The sequence below is a fragment of the Megascapheus bottae genome, chromosome 5 (assembly GCF_031878675.1).
Source record: "Megascapheus bottae isolate mThoBot1 chromosome 5, mThoBot2.hap1, whole genome shotgun sequence".
Classification (NCBI taxonomy): Eukaryota; Metazoa; Chordata; class Mammalia; order Rodentia; family Geomyidae; genus Megascapheus; species Megascapheus bottae.
The window spans coordinates 69,570,201-69,591,396 of NC_143513.1; the positions used below are offsets into that span (position 1 = coordinate 69,570,201).

The window sequence follows — 21,196 nt, forward strand, 5'->3', positions numbered from 1 at the left end:
TGTTAGTAATTGTGAATCATTTGATTATTCCTTGAGTGTGCGTTTTATGAAATCCTTGGCAGGCTGAGTGTTGTAAACAGCTGGGACCTTGATAGTGTGTACTATATAAATTAATATTAAAGTCACCTTATTTTTTTAAGTCTTCCTAATACTTAAGATCCTTGTTCATCTGTCTTATTATACTATCACAGAAATTCTTGCCTGTACTTTGTGATTGCCAAGGGGTTATTTTTGTTTGTTTCTGGTTTTTTTGCCAGTCCTGGGGTTTGAACTCTACTGTCCTGAGTTTTTGTACTCAAGGATAGCACTCTACCACTTGAGCCACAGCTTTTTCTGGTTGGAGATAAGAATTTCATGGTCTTCAAACCACAATCCTCAGATCTCAGCCTCCTGAGTAGCTATGGTTACAGGCATGAGCCACTGGTGGCTGGCATGATCATCACCCCATTGTAATTAGTCCTTGGTTTAGGATATTCATATGACTGAGGGATAGGTGGACTACCTTGTTGGAGGAGTTTCATAAAGATGGGCAAGTAACAGTGAATGTAGATTAAATCTTTGGAATTTCATTATAATTTTGTTTTCTATATTCCAAATTGTTTTATTCTTTCAACTTTTGACTATGACTTCTGTCTGCATGGTTTGTCTTAATTCTGAAAATGTGAGTATCTAAAACTTCTAAAGATTTGCCAGTTGAAAGTTGAAGTTTCTGGGTTTATTGAAATAATATGAGGTGACTAGCTGAGCTGAATGACATTACCATAGTTCTTCCCCCTTTGGGGTGAAAGACTATAACTCATAGTCTCCTGATTTCTTTACCAAATTCTCTTTTTGTTTTCCTCAATAAATAAAGTTTCAGAGACTTACTTAGACATGGTTTTTTAGCCTTGAATTCCTTCTCACCTAACAGTATAAATTGTACTTCCATTTGTTTTTCTTAGCCAGTTTTACTTTATTCTCACTTTGTTTCCCCCCAGTCTTTCTAAATTTTCTGTAGCATTGCTTAGAACTATTAGAGGACATGGGAAAAACAGGTCAAAGTTATTGTGCTCTACTATCTTTGCTTATGACAAAAGTGAAATTAAAATTTGTATATTATTAAAGAAGTGGCAGCATTTAAACCTTACTGTAAAAATAATGTCATTTTTGCTTGTGAGGCTGTAGCCTCTTTAATTGAGAAATCTGAATTGACTTATTTTCCTAGCACTAGGGATTATTTGTAGAGTACAAATTTTATAAGATTGTTTATGGAATGCAGCATACCACCAGAATTCCATTTGCCTATTTTCTTTTTGTTATATTCTTTACCACATCCATGGGTAGCATTAATTTTTCTGCTGAAGCGTTAAAATTTGACTTTGAATTTCTAACAAGTTAAATCTTAAAAGAATGGAGTTTTTTTTTGCTATAAAATGATTAGTAATCTATCCTTAAGTAAAGATAATACAGGTATATAATTGTCTCTTCCTATCAAGAATGTAATTTTTAGATCTAATTCCAAATGGCTAGACTTCTTATAAATCCAATTATAAAACTCATCTGTCAGTAGCTTCCATAGCCAAGAACCTACTAGATATTATTGTAAAAATAAATTTTCTAATTATGTGGTGTGAAAGAACCATATGAGAAACCCTTGTCACAATCTGTGTTTTTCTGTCAGGTAGAACTTGAAAGTTACAGATCTTGAACTGGATCGCAGTTCATAACACAAAGCAAAGGGGGTTTATCTTTAGAATTAGAGATTATCGTTTGGAAGTTAAATGTGCCAATAGGCAATCATGTTCTCTAAATATTTCCAAGTTTGCCTAAAAGCAGAATTATATACGATACCATTCTACAGCTATCAGAACCAAAACACAAAGTTGGTGGTGTTGGTGGAATGTTTGGTAGGGAAGACCAGTTCTAAGATATTACAGTTATGAAGATGTATGTCTTGCCTTCTAATCTGCTATGCAAGAGCCATAGAACCATCATACACTTCTGTACAACATCCTGCTTTGCCTGTTCCAGGCATTTTTGACACGCAAATATTGAACCTCAGAAACAGAGCTAGAGAGGAGAATGAGGATATGGAGGAAAATGGGAGCCGTTTGCTTATGTTTGAAGGTTCACAAATCTAAATGAAATAGAAAAACTCTTCACTCTGAATGATTTTATCAGTGCAGAGTTAGGAAAAACTATCAAAAGAAAGAGCTCATTTTTCCAGAATATAATAGTCCTTACAGAAAGAAATCGTCCTTAGAAAGCATTTCTTGGATGGTTACCTTTCTTCCCTTCTCCCAAACAGTGAACAAGAATCCTTAAAGCAAGACCTTTAGATCTTGAACTAGGTAGTCAGTTTTCTATGTCCAGCCAGTCCCTGATAAAGATCTCTGAATTGTTGGGCTCCCAGAGAACTTCCCTATCCATCAGGTGTCAGTAGCTAGACCCCAGTGGGGTGTTAGCATTCCTGAAGAGAGAATTCATTAGTTTCATTCACTGCTTAATGACCACCAGATTAATTGGCAAGAAAGAAAAACACTTTAATATCAAGGAGTATAAACAGACCTGTGTGTGTGGTTTTCAGCTTTATTTCTCCCCTTTTTTAGTGATCTCTCCTTTTTTTGTGTGAATCTCAAGTCTTACAGTTTAGTGTTTTTATGTTGTTTGTTAATTATGCCTTTAAAATAGGAAGAAAGTTGTCATTTCATGTATTATAGGTTATAACCTGTACAGAATTGAACTAATGTTAATTTCCATGCCTTAAAATAAACCAGTCATATGTAATCCCAGGGGTCTTTGCTTATTTTTGCTTTGCCAGTAAATAAATACTTAAGTCTTGGATATCAGAGGTGTTATAATACTGGCTTAAGGTTTACATGTATAAAATGATTAAATAAGGGAATGTGTCTAGAATAAGGCTCAATTTTATTGTAGCTGGCAAAGTTTTTGGTTTTTTTTGGTTTGTTTTTGTTTTTTTGGTGTATTATGGGGCTTGAACTTGGCCTGGGCACTGTCCCTGAGCTCTTCAGCTTAAGGCTACCACCCTACCCTTAACCTGAGCTCCACTTCCCGTTTTCTAGTAATTAATTGGAGATAAGAGTCTCAGGTCCTTTTGTGCCTGGGCTGGCTTTGAACCTTGATCCTCAGATCTCAACCTCATGAATAGCTAGGGTTACAGTCCCAAGCCACTTTGCCTGGCTGTAGCTGGCAAGGTTTTATAAATTCAGTTGCAACCAAAGAAAGGATCTTAAATCATCAAGGCCATGCTAGTGAGTATTTATAAGTGGCTGTTTAACAAAAAGTTGCCTTATAGTTTTATATTTTACCTGATTGAAATGCAAGGGGGAGCTATAGAGACAGGCATGTGGCTATACATCTTTTTAATTGCTCACTTTAGAAGTTCTGTGCTACTTCTGCCTTGGTCAAGGTTTGGCTTAGTTAGCTCTTACATGTTAGCTCTATCTGTAAAAGAACTAAATACAGAGTTCTAAGACCTGGAGAAATATTTGTCAAGTCAGTGCTGAACTGAATAATACAATACGAGATTATGTGAGATGTATTTTCTAGGGCATGCACTTGATCCCCTCCCTCAAAAACAAATAATGTTGATGACTAACCAGTTAAAATTTTGAACCATTTGGAAAAATAAAAATGGGGTTCTTTTCCTAACCATTACCTTTAGCCTGGGTGAGATACATTGTGATTATAGTAGTCTTAAAAGACAGACCTTTTTGACGTATGTGAAATGTCTTTTGAAGTGAATTAAGATTATTTGTGTAGTTCAATATCATTTATGTGTAGCACTCAGATCAATTTGAAAGTTGGAATATGTTGTTTTTCTGTGAGCAGATTTCTTTGTGGATATATGTATAGCTGAATTGTTTTCTTCTTAAAGAGATTCATTTCTTTACTGCCATTCAAAAAGCTGTGTATAATTGAGTTTTTGCCCTCAGAAGAGTAAAAGAAAGCTAGGGACCTCTGGTTTTTCTTAGTTCTGAGAAAAAACAATATTCCATTTTTCCAAAAATGACATATTTATAAATCACTTGGAAAAGATGTTAAATTTTTTCTAAAGTCAACTCCTCTACTTTTGTAACTGACAAATACTTGGTGGCTAAAAATTAATAATTCTGATAGAATTACAGAAGCATCTTCAGAAAGATCCTCATAAGCAGAAAGAGGCTAGAAATTAGATTGAGCTCTGTGATAGCCAAGGGAGCCTCTTCTTTGTAGGTCTGTTTCTTGGTGCTGCAGCAAGTCTTCCCTGTGGGACCTTCTCCTGGCCTGGGAACAGGTTATAGTAGCTACCAGCACATGGGAAAGCTGAAGAGTGGTAAATATCCTTTATGTAACTACAAAAACATTTATTAATTATAAAAATATATACTGATCACAGAAAATTAGGAAATTGTGAGAGTAAAGGATTGTCTCTTTTTTCTGGCTTCTTCTCATTATCAAACATGATAAAGTCCAAAAATATTTTTTTTGAGTTAGCAGCTTTCATTGTCTCCATCACGTGTATGCAGGAAGGACCAAGATGTAAGTATATTTCTTTATAGTTTCCCCTGTTTCGATGTGTTAAGCAAACTCTACCTGGGGATTCTAAACGTAATTTTATTGATGTATCTTTAAGCTTGAAGTGTGTGGCTGCAAGATACTGTCCAGCAGCTGTAGAGAGCTACTACTTGTCAGGCCATTGGAAATTTCATCCCTATGACTCAACTGAATTTGTTTGTTTGGTTGGTTGGTTTTGGTGGGTCATGGTTTGAACTCGGCCTGGGCACTGTCCCTGAGCTCTTCAACTCAAGGCTACTGCCCTACCCCTAGGCCTGGGCATTGTCCTTGAGCTCTTCAGCTTAAGGCTACCACCCTACCGCTGAGCCACAGCCCCACTTCCCCCCACTTTCTAGTGACTAAATGGAGATGAGGGTCTTGAGGTCTTTTGTGCCCACAGGGCTGGCTTTGAACAGGCGATCCTCAGATCTCAGCCTCCTGAGTAGCTAGGGTTACAGGCATGAGCCACCTCACCTGGCTTCAACTCAGTTTTTACACCCTTTTAGTACTATGGTAAGCACACATGTATTCATATCATGAGGAGCATTCTGTTGCTGGGCGGTTTTGTGTGGCCATAATTAAACCTGCACACAAAAAGCATGAGGCACTTTTTATACAGACAATATGAACAGAATGTAAAAAGTAATGGATTAAGAGTTTCTTATCATGGTAAAAAGTAATGGATTAAGAGTTTCTTATCATGGCTTAGCAAATGTCTCTCAAAAAACTCTAAATACCAGCTCGGTTTTGCATCTCAGTTATTTACTCCTGTAAAAATAGGAAAAGAACATCAACGTGTTGGGTTGTCCTTATTCCTTCCCCTAGCTACCTGCTCCTGTAATACTCCTAACATCCCTGCAGTAGGAGTGGAAACTACATCTGGAAGGCTGGCATTTGCTAATTAGAGCATTTGAGAGTTTGGATCTCAACATTATTGTTTTAAGTTGTTGCTGGGCTATATTGAGTTATTTGGTCTTTCCCATGCCTTTCATGATCTTCGATTCACCTTTTGTCCTATTCATGCGGACATTTTAGAATTTCTTTTTGGTAGTTTGATCCAATTTGATACATTATCACCACGTGAATAAATGAGTTATCTGCTTAATGATTGCACTTGTAGAATTGTATGTAATGTACATATGGAGAAAGAATGTATTTTGTTCATTTTCTTAATAAAAAAATTATGTATGGACACAGAATGTCTTCTTGTTTTCCAAAACTATTCAGCAATTTAAATATTTGTGTACAGTTGTTGTGTTTTCCTCAAAAGGTGTTTTACTCAAGTCCACATGTATTTATTCAAAATAGATTATTTTCTTCATTTGCAAATCAACCCATATCTCACTGCATAGCTTTCATTTTTAGGGTGTGCTTTGAGTGTTGTTGAGAAATAACATTTGTGTTCTCAAAACAGAAAAACACGAGGTAAACTGATAAGGTAAAGAATTGCCCTTTCTTTGGTTAATTCAGAAGACTCAAAAGGATCAGAATGAGACACCACTCCTCACAGCAGTAAGCTTCAAGTGAGATGAGCGTGGTAACTAATGTGGGCTATGACTTGGTACTTTATTTAGGCCACCTAATTTTTTCTGAGACATAATCACAAAGTTCATAGAAATGAGGTTGGAAGGTGAGGGAAGGGAAATTAGGACCCTATAGTATAAGTCCTGGAGAGGTTGAAATATTGGCACAGGCATTCCACTTTCTCTAGCACTGTGACTTAGAGTGAGACTGTGGTATAGGAGGTGTGTGAACTTATGCCGCCATTCCTGCCCTGCAGTGGCCTGTCCACTATGTTATTTTGACTATTGGGATACCCAAAGTGGAAGATGGTCCCCTAGACTTGGTACCCTCTTTAACTTAGGGCAGAGAATGGGCAGCCTAGGAAACCTGAATTCCGCTATCAACATAAGCACAAACTTCTGTATAGTGTTGAGTAGTCTTAAACCTGTCCATAATTTGCAAATCTTGCTTGCGAGGGTTACTGGAAAATAATATCTCAGTATTCACTAGTGTTCATGTAGAGTTGCCAGTCCTGTTTACATTTTTCCCTTGAAACACAGAAGAAAGCTTTGAAAGGAGCTTAGAGAATGTGAGGTGTGAATGTCAGACATTTAAAATGCCAACAGTGAGAGCACTTTGGTCTGGTGTCAGGGAGCAGGGTCAGTGACCACTTCAAGAAGAGAATGAAGCCTTAGATCTAATTTGTGGCCATGATAAACTGAGCCACTGCTGGAAGTGTCCCTGAGCTAGGCCAGGGCCCTGTGAGGGTTCCTGGCATTTCTAGTTCCTTACTGTGTTCGAGGCACACTCATGAAGTTAATCTCAAAACGCTCTGGGCCCAGGTACAGTTCAGAGGTTCTGCTGCCTTTTGGCACTTCTAGGTAAAATTACATAGTAATCTAAAAATAAAATTAATTTTATGTTTGAACTGAAATATGAGTGTAAGAATGTGGCATGGGCCGGGAGTTTGGCCTAGCATGCACAAAGACCCGGGTTCAATTCCACATACATAGAAAAAAGCCGAAAGTTGTGCTGAGGCTCAAGTGGTAGAGCTCTAGCCTTGAGAAAGTCCAAGGACAGTGCTCAGGCCCTGAGCCCAAGGGCCCAGGACTGGCAAAAAAAAAAAAAAAAAAAAAAAAAAATGTGACATGGGAGGGAGCCAAGGTTTAAGACTTGTGTTAGTGGCTGTGTAAACCCAAAGAGAATAGTTTGTACCTCATTTCTCCATTTAAGTTTTCTAATGGCAGGAAGTGTTGGGGGCAGAGTAACCCCATGTCTAATAACTTTCTGCTGAGACAAGGCAAGGCGCAAGACTTGATTACCATTGGTTACAAATGTGTTACTGCTTATCACTCTCTGCTGGGACCTAGAGTGAGGGTATATTAGGTGGAGGGACTTCCTCAGGAGGGGGTTTTTTGGAGAGAGCTTTTCCTGCCTTGATGAAGCGTCTCTGTCGGGCTCCAGGGAAGGAAGGCTGAGTGCAGGAGGACGGTGGGCCCTCTCCTCTCGCAGCTTGGACACATCGGTGTGTGTTTCCCCATCCCTCCTACTAGTCTGGCAGTCATTTCTCTCCTGCAAGCTGAGAATAAGTTTACCTGTCCTGGAAAGGTACAGGTGACAGTCCCACCAACCTAGTGCTTGCTGTCTACCTGAAGAACAGACAAGCGAGTAAAACCGATCCTTTTATGGGTAGAAACAGGGCCAAAACAGAGCTTGTTGTCTCTTGGATTTTTGTGTTTGTCTCTTGGCCAATGCTTCTGCTCAGAGTTCAGTAGCTCCCAGAGGGATCCTCGGTAGTGGTGACTCATAGTTGTATCCAAGGCAGAACAGAGAGCAAGACAATGTATAAAGAACAAGATGTGCATAAAACAGTGCCTTGGAAAGACACAAGGTCCTCCCTTGTAGTCATTAACCTGGCCAGCATGAGGTGGCGTGAACTGTTACCACCTCCAGTTTCTCCCTTGCCTCCCCTCTACCAGCACGTATCAGGAATCATAAAGTCCAGGGTTGCTGCACACTTGAATTAGAGGGGATGGGAGACCTGATGTGCTTCACTGATAAAGCATGTCAAGAATTTAAGCATGGAGCAAAGGACTAAGGCTTGAACCAACTTAGACAAAAGCATTTTAATTGACAGTGTAGAACTTCCCAAAATATATTTTGTAAGAAAATGCAATAATTAGGTACATAGGCTTTACAAACAATTTATAAATTCCAGTGTACTTCAGACCCCTGAACACTAAGACATGTTCCTTCAGTCTCCTGGGCAAATGGCTTAATGTTTCACTAGTAACAAGAAAACCTGTGAAATGAGAAACCCCCCCCTCCTCCCCAGAGCTAGGAGTCAGTGGCGGCAACAAAAGCTGCACTGTGGTTTTGCCCTTACCTTCTCTGCCATTTCCTATCGTGTTACCTTTGACCCTTGGTCTTCTAAATATAAGCTTGTTCAGCTACCAAGGAAGAAAGATCCGAGGAAATGTAAGGGACTAGTGGCATGCCCATTTTTGCCTTGATGCCCTCCCCCATCTTGCCAGGGAATTTTTTTTGGTGGGGGAGGGGGGATGATATCTATGTTCTGGTGTCTTCAAGTGACACACCTTTGTAGGACATAGCATTCTGTGAACCCAGGTTTTAATATTTGTCACTGTGTGATTTCAGCCAATTTGCTACCTTTGTGGGTATCAGAATTACCCCAGCCCTCACTACAATGGGACTTGACTGTGGAGGGGCAGACATATTTTAAAATTAAAGCCCTATCTGTAAGACATATTTATCACCAGTCATAATATTTTTCTTTAAAAAATTGACATTTCTAGTAAGATATTTACATCCTTGTTCAGAGGGAAAAATCAGCTGTGTTTTAGCTAACATGTTCTTTGTTTCAAGGTATATTCACTTTATGTAGTGAGGGGGAGATTAATGTGTGGCTGCTATATTTACATTGTCATAAAATATGAATATATGTTTGAATTTGTTCTTCAAAGCCTTGAGTGTATTCCTCCTCCCTCCTGAAGTGATCAAGCTCAAGCTTTAGAAGGGGGAAAATCTGGACTCAACTAAATTAAATCCATTTTCTGTGTTTATGAAGCAGACTAGTCTGTACCTCTTTCGTAAGCAGGAATGCTCAGTGCCATGCAGCATTCTCCTGACAGCTTGCTGCCTTCTTGTGTTGTCCCCACCAAACTCTGCAAGCCTGTGGTTTTTTGCAGCTTTGAGGAAACCAGTTGCCACTGAAACAGAACTCTTAATTTCTTTGGTAGAACTGATTTTAAAGTATTGATGAGGCCCTGGTGTTCCTCTTAATCTTCTTGGTCCACATTATCAGAGAGCACTGAAAACCCAGTGAAGATGAAAGACTCAAGATGCTGCTGGTGTGAACTAACTATTCACACCTCTGATACTTAGGTTCCAGCGGTGATAGCAAGCCAAGGCCAGATAGCTAATTTTTAAAGTTGCACTCAAAAGCCAACACAATTTAGGTGTTAAGGAACCTCTAGTCAGCTTCAAGCTTCCTCAGGTTCTCTGTGGACCATAAAGTCGTTATTGCTCTGAGGTGTGGCAGTTGCAGCCTTTCACCAATTTGATGGAAAAGCCTTCACTGTCTTTGTCCAATGCCCTGGCTGGTGATTGTGATCCAGAATCATCCAAATCCAGTGTGGCCTTCTGCACACAGCTCATGACAGAAATGCACAGGAGGGACACAGCCTAATGCTGGGCAGGAAGGAAGTAAGCAGATTTCTCTTTTCAGAATAATAAGATCTCTGCTGACCCCCAAACTAACACAGTTTTCTGTCCTAGCCTTTCTCTACCTCCTAGAGAAGCACTGACACATGTGTTTAGAACCTGGTCACCCTACTTAGTATCTCTCAACTGTTGGAAGATTCTCAGGCTTTCCTTGATCCCTTGGCTTTCCCTTTTTCCCCTATAGCATCAGAGCAGTTAATAGCTGTAAAGAAGAACTCCACAACTCTCAAGTAAACTACTCACAGTCCAGAGCCAGTTCCAGGTTTTTTACACCCCAGAGCAATACATACCATGTCAAAAGTTTAAGATTCCACACAGGGGGCCCAGGCAAAACTTCCCAACACCCCGTTCTCAGGAACCTTCTACAAGGCACCTGATGGCTGAGCTTATCAATACCCTGTGTGCTGAGATTGAAATGGCTTTGTGTTTTGCTGAGATGCCACCAGAAACTGATGAGAATTGCAGTGGCCCAACCAAGAACACAGAGAAAAGGAAACAGCAAAGCCTGGCTATAGCCCCAGAAACAGGCACCTTAGTTAAGATGCACTGTGTGTTCTGGACCTTTTTTCTCTGGCAGGAGAAGCCAAATTAGTGAGATTAATCTCCAGCGTTCAAACTTTGGCAGTGGAAAGCTGAATTAACAAACAAATACACAACACTCAGCAACTTGAAAGTCCCTGATTCCCTGTGAAATAATAATGCCCAACTTGTAGCTGTTTGTCGATTGTCTAGTGAGATGCATCTGCTGATCAGGGCCCTGGGATGGATCTGTTCCCTATGCTTGCTTGCTCTTTGACACCAGGCCTCATGGATCCATCCCATCAGCAAGCAGTGAATTTTAAAAAGCATCTTATTTTCAGTAGGTACTGTAGATTTTAGTTGCTGGTAGGAGTGGAAGTAGGGGATCTTGGAGAGGGTCTTGAAGGATTGCCTTGGAATAGGCTAGTATTAGTTCTGAGTCCCAAATTGGCTGCCAAGAGTTTACCCTGGGATGAGAAGCCCTCCCACCCCACTTTTACCTTCCCGCCCCTTAAGCACACCTCTTTCACCAAGTCTCAATCTCATTAGGCAAATACAAGGAAATCCAAACCAGAAACAACATCTAGAACAAAGGAGCTAAGGGATGGGCCTGAGCTAATTTCAGGGACTTTGGGATACAGGGAGAAAAGAAACATGGTTCAAGTGAAGATGTGGGGAAAGGAAGGTAGAAGGGACACTGGAAGACAAGTCAAGGGTTGGACATGGAAGTTCAGGGAGTATCCTTTGAACAATCAGATCCCCTAAGACAGGATACAGACCTGCTGGCCTTCCCAGCCTACCCCTCCCCCCACACCTGCTTGGGACAGCCCTGGGGAGAGGCCTGGGTGAGCACAGCAACATAACTGATACAGGCACTGGACCAAAGGGAGGAGTATTTGCTACCTATGCAAGTTACTTGGCAAGTCTCTTCAGGCCTTGGTCATCTCATCTGCAAAATAAAAAGGATTCTAACAGAGGACCTCTAAAGTCCCTTACATGGCTTCTCCATCTTCCTACTACTCACCTTCCAGCAGCTCTGAGCTCAGGCACTACAGGATTGCTTTATAAGAGGAATCTAGACAGAATGTTATTTTTTCAGGGAAAAATTAAGGCCCTGGGGGATTAGGAGACGGTAACCTTCAGAGTCTGCTCTTAGCTCCCCTGTCTTTCCCTTTTCTAATAGAAAATTTCCTCCTCTGTCCAGATGGCACTTTAGGTGGTCAATTTGGAGCTCTGATGCTGTTGGGAGGTTGTCAGCAGACTCAGAGGTGTGTATCTTCTTCCTCATCGAAGTCATCCTTGGTCAGGTTGTCCAGGGGCACAATCCAGCTGTCTCCCAGCTCTCCGTTAAGGTTGACTACCTTCTTCTCTTGCATCTCTGAAGTAGTCTCCATCACGTCTAGCGTTGGGTTGTCATGGTAACCATTCTCCACTGTCTGCAGCTCCTCTGTGAGTCGTTGCTAGGGGGCACAGAGACCCAGAGAAAGGGTAATTTGGAAAGGCCATGAGACTTCATATAGACTTAATATAGTATATACACCCCATTCAGCCTAGGAACTCCTATTCAACTTAAGCAACCACGTATTGCTCTTATGTGGGACTGGTGACTCCTTTTGGACACCTTGACTACTTACTGGCTTGCCCATCTCACAGAGATCTGCTTAGATTCTAAACAGTTTCCCAAATGGCCTCACCTTTGCCCAGGTGTCAAATTTGCTTCCAGTGGAAACATGAGAATTTTTTGTCCTCTTCGCTCATTTCTCTTTGGTATTTCTTACCCCAAAACACTTCTCTAGGCTCCTATCTTGTCCCATGGGAATACACAGGCAAGACTGTAAGTGACCCCCCCCCCCCACCTCCCTTCTCCCCTTCTTAGGACAGGGCTTGGGAAGTGCTAAGATTACAGATTTATGCTACCATGCCCTGAAAGATGGGAGCTTTAGGAAGTCAGTTGACTGCATTTTTTTCAGTTGGACATGCACAGAAACATATTAACTACTTAAGAGTAGCTCTACCAAGTGGATATTATCCCATTTATGCAAGAGACCATTCTGAAACTCAGGGTCACACAATGAGTGAAGAAGACCCACAGTCCTTCTGCCTCCAAAGCCCTTCTTTCCAGCTATGCCTCCTCTCCCATATTGGATGCAAGTAGGCCTACCAGGGGGTATGGAGAGTTCTCCCTGCCAGCCTGCCAGAAGGATCCAGGCCCACTCACTTCCTCCTCCCTTACATAGAATGAGGAAGTAATCCTGAGGAGGATCAGCCAGTGATAGTCTGCCCCTGACTTACCTGGTCCTTCCTCTGGGAAAGGCGCTGGTGGCAGCAGCCATAGAGGGCAGCAACAAGCAGCAAGAAGCAGGCCATGCAGACGATAGTGGTGATGAGGGGTGTGCTGAAGTGGTCCTCATAATCTTCTGGGCTCTCATTTCCCAGGTGCATGTCACTGACTCCCGCCTGGCCAGGAAAGATAAGTTACATGGCCAGAAGCGGAGTCTGGGGCCTGTCTGTCTGAACCCAATTCATTCATAGGCTCATTTGTGTGGTGGAATCACCACCTTCCCCGCCCCTGCTCTGCTCCTGTAGGCCCTCAGACCATGAGTGCTGGAGGATTCCTCCACACAGAAGGCACTGCACTCTCGGAAGTGCCTGACAGAGCCCACTTACCTCCTTTAGGATACCCCACTTGTCCCTCAGCTGTTCATACACATCCTTGAGAGGCAGTTTTGCTGTGGATGAGAGGGAGAGAAGCTGCCTATAGGTCCAGCTCTGAGTTAGATGGTAAGGATAAAAATGAGTCCCCAAGAGGACATACTATATATGTCCTCAGGGAGGATATCTGGTTTGACAATTCTTTGGAAACTGAGAAGGAGCCACTCTGACCCACAGTGAGACTCCTGCCCTGCCACCTCCTGCCCTGCTCCTACCCACCCAGGCCAAGCCCCAGCTCCTGACTCACTTTCAATAGTTACTCCTTTCACTGCCACAGCCTGGCTTTCTAGAACACGTGCCAGCTTTAGAGTGCACTCATCTTGAGCCGGGTTGAAGTTGGCTTTGACTGATCGGCACAGCAGAGAGACGAGTTTGTCATCCGGAGGGCTCCCTGCCTATTGTGAAGAGAGAACAAGTGAGGTGAGCTGTGTGGCCACCTCCTGCACTGTGGGATACATCTCCTTCTCTGGTTCCACTGGGCTCATCTTATTTCCTTCCTAGGCCAGTCTGTGCCTTCTCTGCTTTGTTCCAACCTTTCCCCTAATTTCTCAGCCTGTTTATCTTGTCCCTGGGTCACAAAGCCTTTCTCCCTAGTACCCTTTCCTCCCCATAAGCATTGAATCAGAATTGGTGCCTGCCCTGCCTCTCAATAAAAGGGGCAGGAGGGGCCCACCACTGCCAATGGAAGAATCCCATACTCCCTGAACCTGCTTCACGGCCAGCTAAAACCTCAGGCGGTGATGACCACAGCTCTTAGCTCAAAGGGGCTTGTCCCCCAAATGCTATTCCTATCCCCTCCCCAGGCTAAACCTGACAGGGAAGCAGACTAACAGGGAAGGGAAGGTGCAGCAGCATGATTTTGAGGCTGAGGGATAGAATAAAAATGTGGGCATCTTTAACCCCAACCCATCAAGTCATCAAGGGCTTCTCTCCCTGCTTCTCTGACCTGATTGTGAAATAAAGAGCTGAGATGTAGAAAAGGGTTGGGTTTTTTTTTCTTTTTTTTTTTTTTTGCATATTTACTGGTGCTTACACTCAAATCTAGCTATTAAGCCTTAGGGGTTTTTTTTGTTTTGTTTTGTTGGTTTGTTTTTTTAAGACAAAAATCTCACTTGGAGTTCTTGATCTTCCTACTCAGCCTCTTGAGTACTGGGACTATAAGCATGGACCACTATACTTGGCTAGTAAAGAACTTTGGGGCCTGGCTTCCCTGGAGACTCACCTCAGAGCCACCTCTAGGGTTTCGCCTACCATTTCCTTAAGCTTTACAAATCCCCCCCAAACACACCCTCATCAAGAAGGGATCTAGAATATTCTCTCTCAAGCAAAATTAAGAAAATGCTTCTCATAAATACAACCTGCCAGATTCAGCTCGATGATTACCTCCAGGTCAATCTTAATGCCATGTCTGCCTCATCCTAAAAGCCTAATCCCAGGAAAATTCTGCACTTTCTAAAAGTGCTAATAATCAAAGGTGTACTTCTATAAGGCTGACCTGGAAAACTGACATCCAGAAGAAAAAGAGAGGGCCTGGGTGTGTAGCCCAGTGGTAGAGTGCTCACTCAGCATGCACAAAGCCCTGCGTTCCATTCCTTAGTACCACATACACAGAAAAAGCTGGAAGTGGTGCTAGTCTTGAGCAAAATGTGTCCAAGCACAGTGTCCAGACCCTGAGTTCAAGTCCCAGGACAAGAAAGAGAGAGAGAGAGAGAGAGAGAGAGAGAGAGAGAGAGAGAGAGAGAGAGAGGGAGGGAGGGAGGGAGGGAGGGAGGGAGGGAGGGAGGGAGGGAGGGAGGGAGGGAGGGAGGGAGGGGGAGAGGGAGAGGGAGAGGGAGAGGGAGAGGGAGAGGGAGAGGGAGAGGGAGAGGGAGAGGGAGAGGGAGAGGGAGAGGGAGAGGGAGAGGGAGAGGGAGAGGGAGAGGGAGAGACAGAGACAAGCAGAGCTCAAGTTCTCCAAGCTATAGAAAGCCAGTCCTGTTTTGGGTAATGGTAGTAGCAAAAACAGGCACTGGCCAGTAGAGGACAGCAGTGAGCCATTACTAGGCTCTAGGGCTTGTTGCAGCTTTAGCACTGCACAGCTGACACAGTCCCTTGGAGACTGCCTATGTAAAGGCAGATACATACATTTCCCTATGGAGACCCATGGCTCAGTCCCTTTGAGAAGGAACCCTGTGCCTCCCTTGCCTTGGCACCTACAGGGGCAGACTGGGGCTCAATAGATACTCACACAGAAGCTGGCTGTCGTGAAGTTCAGAATGAGCAGGTCATCACTTGGTTTTACAGCAGGATCACATTTTACCTAAGTGTGAGATGAAGGTTCAGACCCAGAGTCAGCAGATCTAGACTCTTCCCTCCCCGAGAGTAGGTATGTGGGTGACCAGGAACGAGCACAGGACAGTCTGGGCGTAGCTGATGGCTGTCTGCAACCTTGGGCAAGGACCAGAAGAGGGCTCATGGACAGCAGTCCCCCACAGTCCCAGCCAGGGGGAAGGGAAACACCTTTCTTGGGGTCTGGCTTCTCTTTCTTGTCCTGCCTCTGCTGGAATTACCTTGTTACTTCCAACAGTCCATGTGGGAAAGGAGGTACTGAAGCCTTGGGGAGCAGTTGGAGCCAATTTAGTGCTGAAGCCTGTGGATTCCCAGAAAGCAGATGTGGCCTGAGTTCTTGCTGAAGAGCTGGTGGGCTGCAGTGCCACAGAGACAGGTGGTTCTGAGCTGGATGGCATCTGGCTGAAGGGCAGCTGAGACCCTTGAGGGGTATCTGACACCACTGTAATGGGCAGAGAAGAGGCTTTGAGGAGAGTGGGTGATGCCTTGTAGAGCAAAAGACAGTTTTTCTTGCTCTCCAGTTAGGAGCTGGAGTTAGCAAGCTATGAGGAAGAGGCAGAGGAATGGAGCAGAGAATTGGACCATTTTATAGGAAGTGTCAGAAGGGGCGAGGCCACAGCTAACATCCACCAGGTACTTGCTTTGTGGGAGGGATTGCTAAGTGTTGCTAAGGTCCCTCCCTAAGAGAGATGCCATCATTACCCCGATTTATGAACAAGGAAGCCAAGACTCTGAGAGCCCAATGATTTGCCCAAGATCATAAGCTAATGGATGGCAGTGAGGTATGTGGTACCGAGGAATCGAATCCAGGTCCTCGTGCAGGCTAGGCAAGCACTCTACCACTAGGCCAAACTCCCGGCCCCCAGATAACAGTTTTGAAAATCTTCAAAACTCGGGAGGTATGGGTAGGTTTGGGAATTCCGTTACGAGATGAACACAAAAGTGGTTCATGCTTTGGATCTCAGCCATACTTGAAAGACAGTGACTAGGACGAATGACAATTGATGCTAGCTAAAGTCAAATGTTAGCAAGAGCCTAACCCAATCAATAAGTCAGGTGTGACGGTTTGCATATTTGATCCCAGCATCACAGGAGGCCACAGGTTAAGAAAATGGTGGTCTAGGATGGCATGGGCAAAAGTCTAGGATGACCTATCTGAAAACTAACAAAAAAAAAGCTAGGATAGCAGAAGTGCTAGAGTGCCTGATTAGCAAGCAAAAGGCCCAGTATAACAGAGTGACAAGAGTGACAGAGACAGGGAGAGGAATGAAAGAAGGAAAGGAGGAAGGAAGGAAAACAAAGAGAGAAAGCAAAGAAAGGGACAAAGGGAATAGAATAGGAAACAGGATTATAACAGTTCTACTTAGCAAACATGTTTTCTGCATGTGTGTTATAAGTATGTATTTTGGATGAAGATGTAACCAAACATTTCTTATGGTGGGTTGCCATGAAACTAGCCTGAAAAGCACTTCCAGACCATGCCGCCACAGCCCCGTATTCCTGCCTGAGGATACACTGCTGTCTTGTTTATGTGCTGCTGAGCAGACTAGAACTCACTCCCATCAACACATACACGCTGCTGGCCACTGATTAGCCCTGAAAAGGAAATTAAGTCTGGGTCTACAACTGCTCCTGAGCTTGGAAAAAGACCACCAAACAGGTTTTCTTTTGGAAGAAACCAAACCCCCAACACTGTGGAACTACTTACTGTGTGAGGTGAGCGTCGCCTGCATTGTAGGGGTGAGGTCAGCGCTGGATGCTAGACCTGAACTGGTAGTCTTCGTGACTGAGCTTGGTTGCCCCTCTGGAGGGCTCTCTGGGGCCTTTGAAGTGACCACAGTCAATGGATAAGGGCTTGTTGTGCTGAGCATTTGGGGAGCAATGGTTGTAGTCTGGAGGGGCAACTGGCCTTCTCCCTGAGCGGTCGTGGTCTCAGTGGACACAGGACTAGTAGTCTGGTTTCCAGAGACAGCTGGTTGTTTGTCTCCATTCTGGTGGCCTTTGGTTACAGGGCTGGTCGAGGCCACAGAGGATGGTAGAGTCATAGAATTGCTGGCCTGGGAGCCACTGGCCGTGGTGATGCTGTCCCCACCAGTTTTTCTAGTGGGAGTGGGGGTTGGCATTGTGAAACTCTGCTGAGCTGCAGCTGTCGTCATCTTGGGGTCTTTGGTCACTGGGGGGCTATTTTCCTTGACTGGCACTGAGACAGTGGCTGAACCATGGTGCGTTGTGCTGTCTATGGTCATAGCCGCGGTGGGTTTGCTAGTTGTTGTAGGAGATTCTGTTGAGGCTGATGAGTTATCCTGGATCTTGACTATGGTGGACAAGACAATGGGAAAAAAATCAAGACAGTGTGTTAGGCAAAGCTTTTTTTTTTTTCTTTCTAGCTCCTCCTATCCCTCCCTCCCATTTTCTTTGCTGAAGACCTGGGTCATTTGTGGGTCCAGAATTTTCTCCAAAGATCTCTAGAATAGAAGCTGAGAGTGAAAAGCGAAGTACAGGGAAGGTATAAAGAGGAAGGTGAGGCAAGTAGGTCTGGCTGCAGTGTCCTCTAGCCTTGGATCTGCCCCACACCCACCATGTGAAGCTCCAGAAGACCCACATACTGCCACAGCATAGACTTCCCTGGCCTTGGGGTAAGTACACAACCTTTCCCAAGGGAGATGGGTGATGAACTGGGGCTTGAAGACCACCACTGTCTCAGCCCCACAGCTAAGCTATAGAAGAAAACGGCAGAACATCTGGGCTGTGCTTGGCATGGAGTCTTAACAGAAGTCAGGGAAGGAAGACCAATTTACTTGTCTATTTAGCAATGTATTTATTGAGGATAATGTTACAGGGTAATGTTGGCGCCAACAAATACAGCGAAGAACAAGAGACACAGATAGCAAAGCTCAGTGTCAGACTGATACGTTGTTGTTGATGGTGGGACTTGAACTCAGGGCCAGGGCACTATCCCTGAGCTCTTTTGCTCAAGGCTAGCATTCTGTCACTTGAGCCACAGTGCTACTTCCAGTTTTCTGTGATCAACTGCAAATAAGAGTGTCAAGGACTCTCCTGCTCAGGCTGGCTTAGAACCAGATCCTTAGATCTCAACCTCCTGAGTAGCTAGGATTACAGGTATGAGTAACCGGTGCCTGGTGTTAGGCCCTGAGTTGAAACCCCCAATTGGGCAAAAACAAATTAAAAAAATAAAAAACAGGCCACCTATAATCCTAGCCACTCTGGAGGCTGAGATCTAAACACTGCAGTTCCCACCAGCCCAGGCAGAAATGTCTGTAAGACTGTGACCTCCAATGAATCACTCAGAAAAAGCTGAAAGTGATGCCATGGCTCCAGTGGTAGAGCGCTAACCTTGAGCAAAAGACATTCCAGGCCAGTACGTAGGCCCCAAATTCAAGCCCCAGGACAAACAAATAAACTAACAAAAAGCCATTGACATTAGCAAAGGTAGGAGTTGGTATGAGGAAACAAATACTACTAGAGGGAAAGGAAAGGAGGCAGCATGCAGCAAGAAAGTCAAGCCAGGAAAGATCTAACCTGGACATCAGATAAAATGGATTATGGCCATCTGAAGTGGAGACAGAAGATGGCTCCAGGAGTGCACTTTGGAGAGCAACTGCTGAGAGAGTAGAGGAAGGAGAATATCTCTGCTGGGTCCTGGCTTCCTGGCCTGGTGGGAAATGGTGCTCTAGCACTGAAGCTTGCAGGACCTACATCACCCCTGTCTGACCCTGCCTGTAGTCTCAGAGCTTGGGAGGGTGAGGCAGGAGGATGGTGACTGTGATTGGCAGGCTAGCCCGGGGCCCTTAGTGAGACCTTCGATCTCTGTCATGACTGGATAGAACATCTGGTTTCTTAGAGTTCATAAAGTCACGATGTGTCTTACAACTGATGGTAATCATGGTGCCTGTCTCTATGATTGCTGAGGAGGTAACTGCATTCCAGGGATGTGGAATGGGGCAGTTACTTCTTGCTGGGGTGAACAGCAGGACTACTCACATTTTTTGGACCAGGAAGCTGACCTTTGTGTGTTACATAGGATGTAAGTAACACATATTCCCCTCTCCAGTTGTGACAACCAAAAATATCCCCACAGTTATTACCAAACATCCCCCTCCCGCTGGGACTTGGCAGGGGGGAGCCCAGTGAAAACTACTAATTTAAAGAAAGAAAGCAGCAGCCAGACATCGGTGGCTCAAACCTAACCTACATTCCTGGAGAAGTGTAGGAGGCTGAGATCTGAGGTTCGTGGTTCGAGGTTCAAAGCCAGCTCAGCGGGACTCTTAATCTCCAATCCCCCCCCCCCCCCCCGCAAAGGGAAAAATAAATTAAAACAAAACAAAAACAAGAACTAGAGATATGGCTCAAGTAATATATAGCAAAGCCTTGAGTGAAAAGCTAAAGGACACTGTCCAGACCCTGGTGCCCTGGTGCATACACATGCACAAACACACACACACACACACACACACAACTCTCTCACACACACACGCTCACACACACGCATGTGTGCATGCATGCACACCAGGAAAAGAATAGCAACAAGTTCAAACAAGTTCAAGTTCCTAAGTTCTCCTATCATAGCACATTTCAGAGACTTCCTTCCCCTAGGAGGATCTCTTCTTATTGGCAGCTGACAGAATTCTGTCTGATGTCATGAGCTGCCAAATTACAATTTCACTCATAATGTCACCACAAATAGGACCTGGACACTTGGCTGGTGAAATATGAAAGGAGAGAGAAGAATCAAACTTCCTATAAACCCCCATCTTCATGGCATTCACAGGCCAGCAGACTTGACTTCTCTGCCACCTTGCTCAAGAAACCAGCAGTACTCTCTGAGCTCACTGGCCCAGAGCCACATCTATCTCTTTGGCATGTTCATTGCTCTCACCTTCTTCAAACCTAACATAATAGTCAAGTTCTCATAGGTCCCAGGAAGATATCAAAAAACTTCCATGCTAAATACCTAAAATACACACGGAGAAATCTAGCAAACGTATATGGTATGCTAGAACAGGGAAGGTTAATACTCAGCACCAAGCTAAATTTACCAATATGGGTACACTTACTAGAGTTTACATTCCACATACACCAACTCAAACTGTTATCTTTCTTTTAACTTCTTTTTTCCCCCAAGCAGTGCAGGGGAAAAACTGCACATACTTGCTCTTCCTAGACAGGGGGTCTTCCACTGGAGCCACAACCCCTGAGCTGCAAGCAGTTATGATTGTTTTCTCAATTGTTGAATTGAGAGATGGTTTACTCTCTCCAAAGGTTCATGTGCTACAAGCTTGGTCTCCAATGTTGTATTTCGGATCAAACCCAAGGCCTTGCACATGCTAAACATGAAATCTACCACCGACATACACCACCAGGCCAGGCATGTATATACTTTATATTCCATTAGTGCTAAGGATTAAGCCAAGGTCTTACAGATGTTGGGCATGCCCTCTAGCACCAGGCGAAAGCAGCCTCTCTTCTTACAGGGGCAGCAGCTCTTGATCCAGTATGATCTCATCTTACCCTATTCCATCTGTAAAGGCCTTATTTCCAGTGCTGGTCATACCTGTACCACTGGGGGCTAGTGCACCTTCTAGTTTAGTTTGCTCATCACCTACTCAGGATTCACAGTTTCAAACATTAAAAACCAACTCTATACTATCATCAGTGAATTTCTAAGATAATAGCAGCTGGGCAATAGCAGGAGATGGCTCATGCCTGTAATCCTAGCTACTCAGAGCTGAGGATCAAAGTTCAAAGCCAGCCTAGGCAGGAGTCCATGAGACATTTATCTGCAGTTAATCACCAAAAAGCCAGAAGTGGCAGAGCACTAGCCTTTATCAAAAAA

The 21,196-nt window shown here is 43.9% G+C and overlaps 1 protein-coding gene across 1 annotated transcript in view; it reads right to left on the minus strand.

Annotated features, from left to right (window-relative positions):
* Positions 1-10,309: 10,309 nt before the first annotated feature.
* Podxl (podocalyxin like) overlaps positions 10,310-21,196 on the minus strand; it is a 36,504-nt gene continuing 25,617 nt past the window's right edge. Inside the window, exons 2-8 of the mRNA XM_090333316.1 lie at positions 17,051-17,656; positions 15,564-15,784; positions 15,242-15,313; positions 13,262-13,409; positions 12,970-13,031; positions 12,595-12,759; positions 10,310-11,762 (exon numbers count right to left, since the gene is read on the minus strand). Coding sequence (XP_090189442.1) covers positions 11,565-11,762; positions 12,595-12,759; positions 12,970-13,031; positions 13,262-13,409; positions 15,242-15,313; positions 15,564-15,784; positions 17,051-17,656 — 1,472 coding nt within the window. The 3' untranslated portion in view covers positions 10,310-11,564. The remainder of the gene's footprint in view (positions 11,763-12,594; positions 12,760-12,969; positions 13,032-13,261; positions 13,410-15,241; positions 15,314-15,563; positions 15,785-17,050; positions 17,657-21,196) is intronic.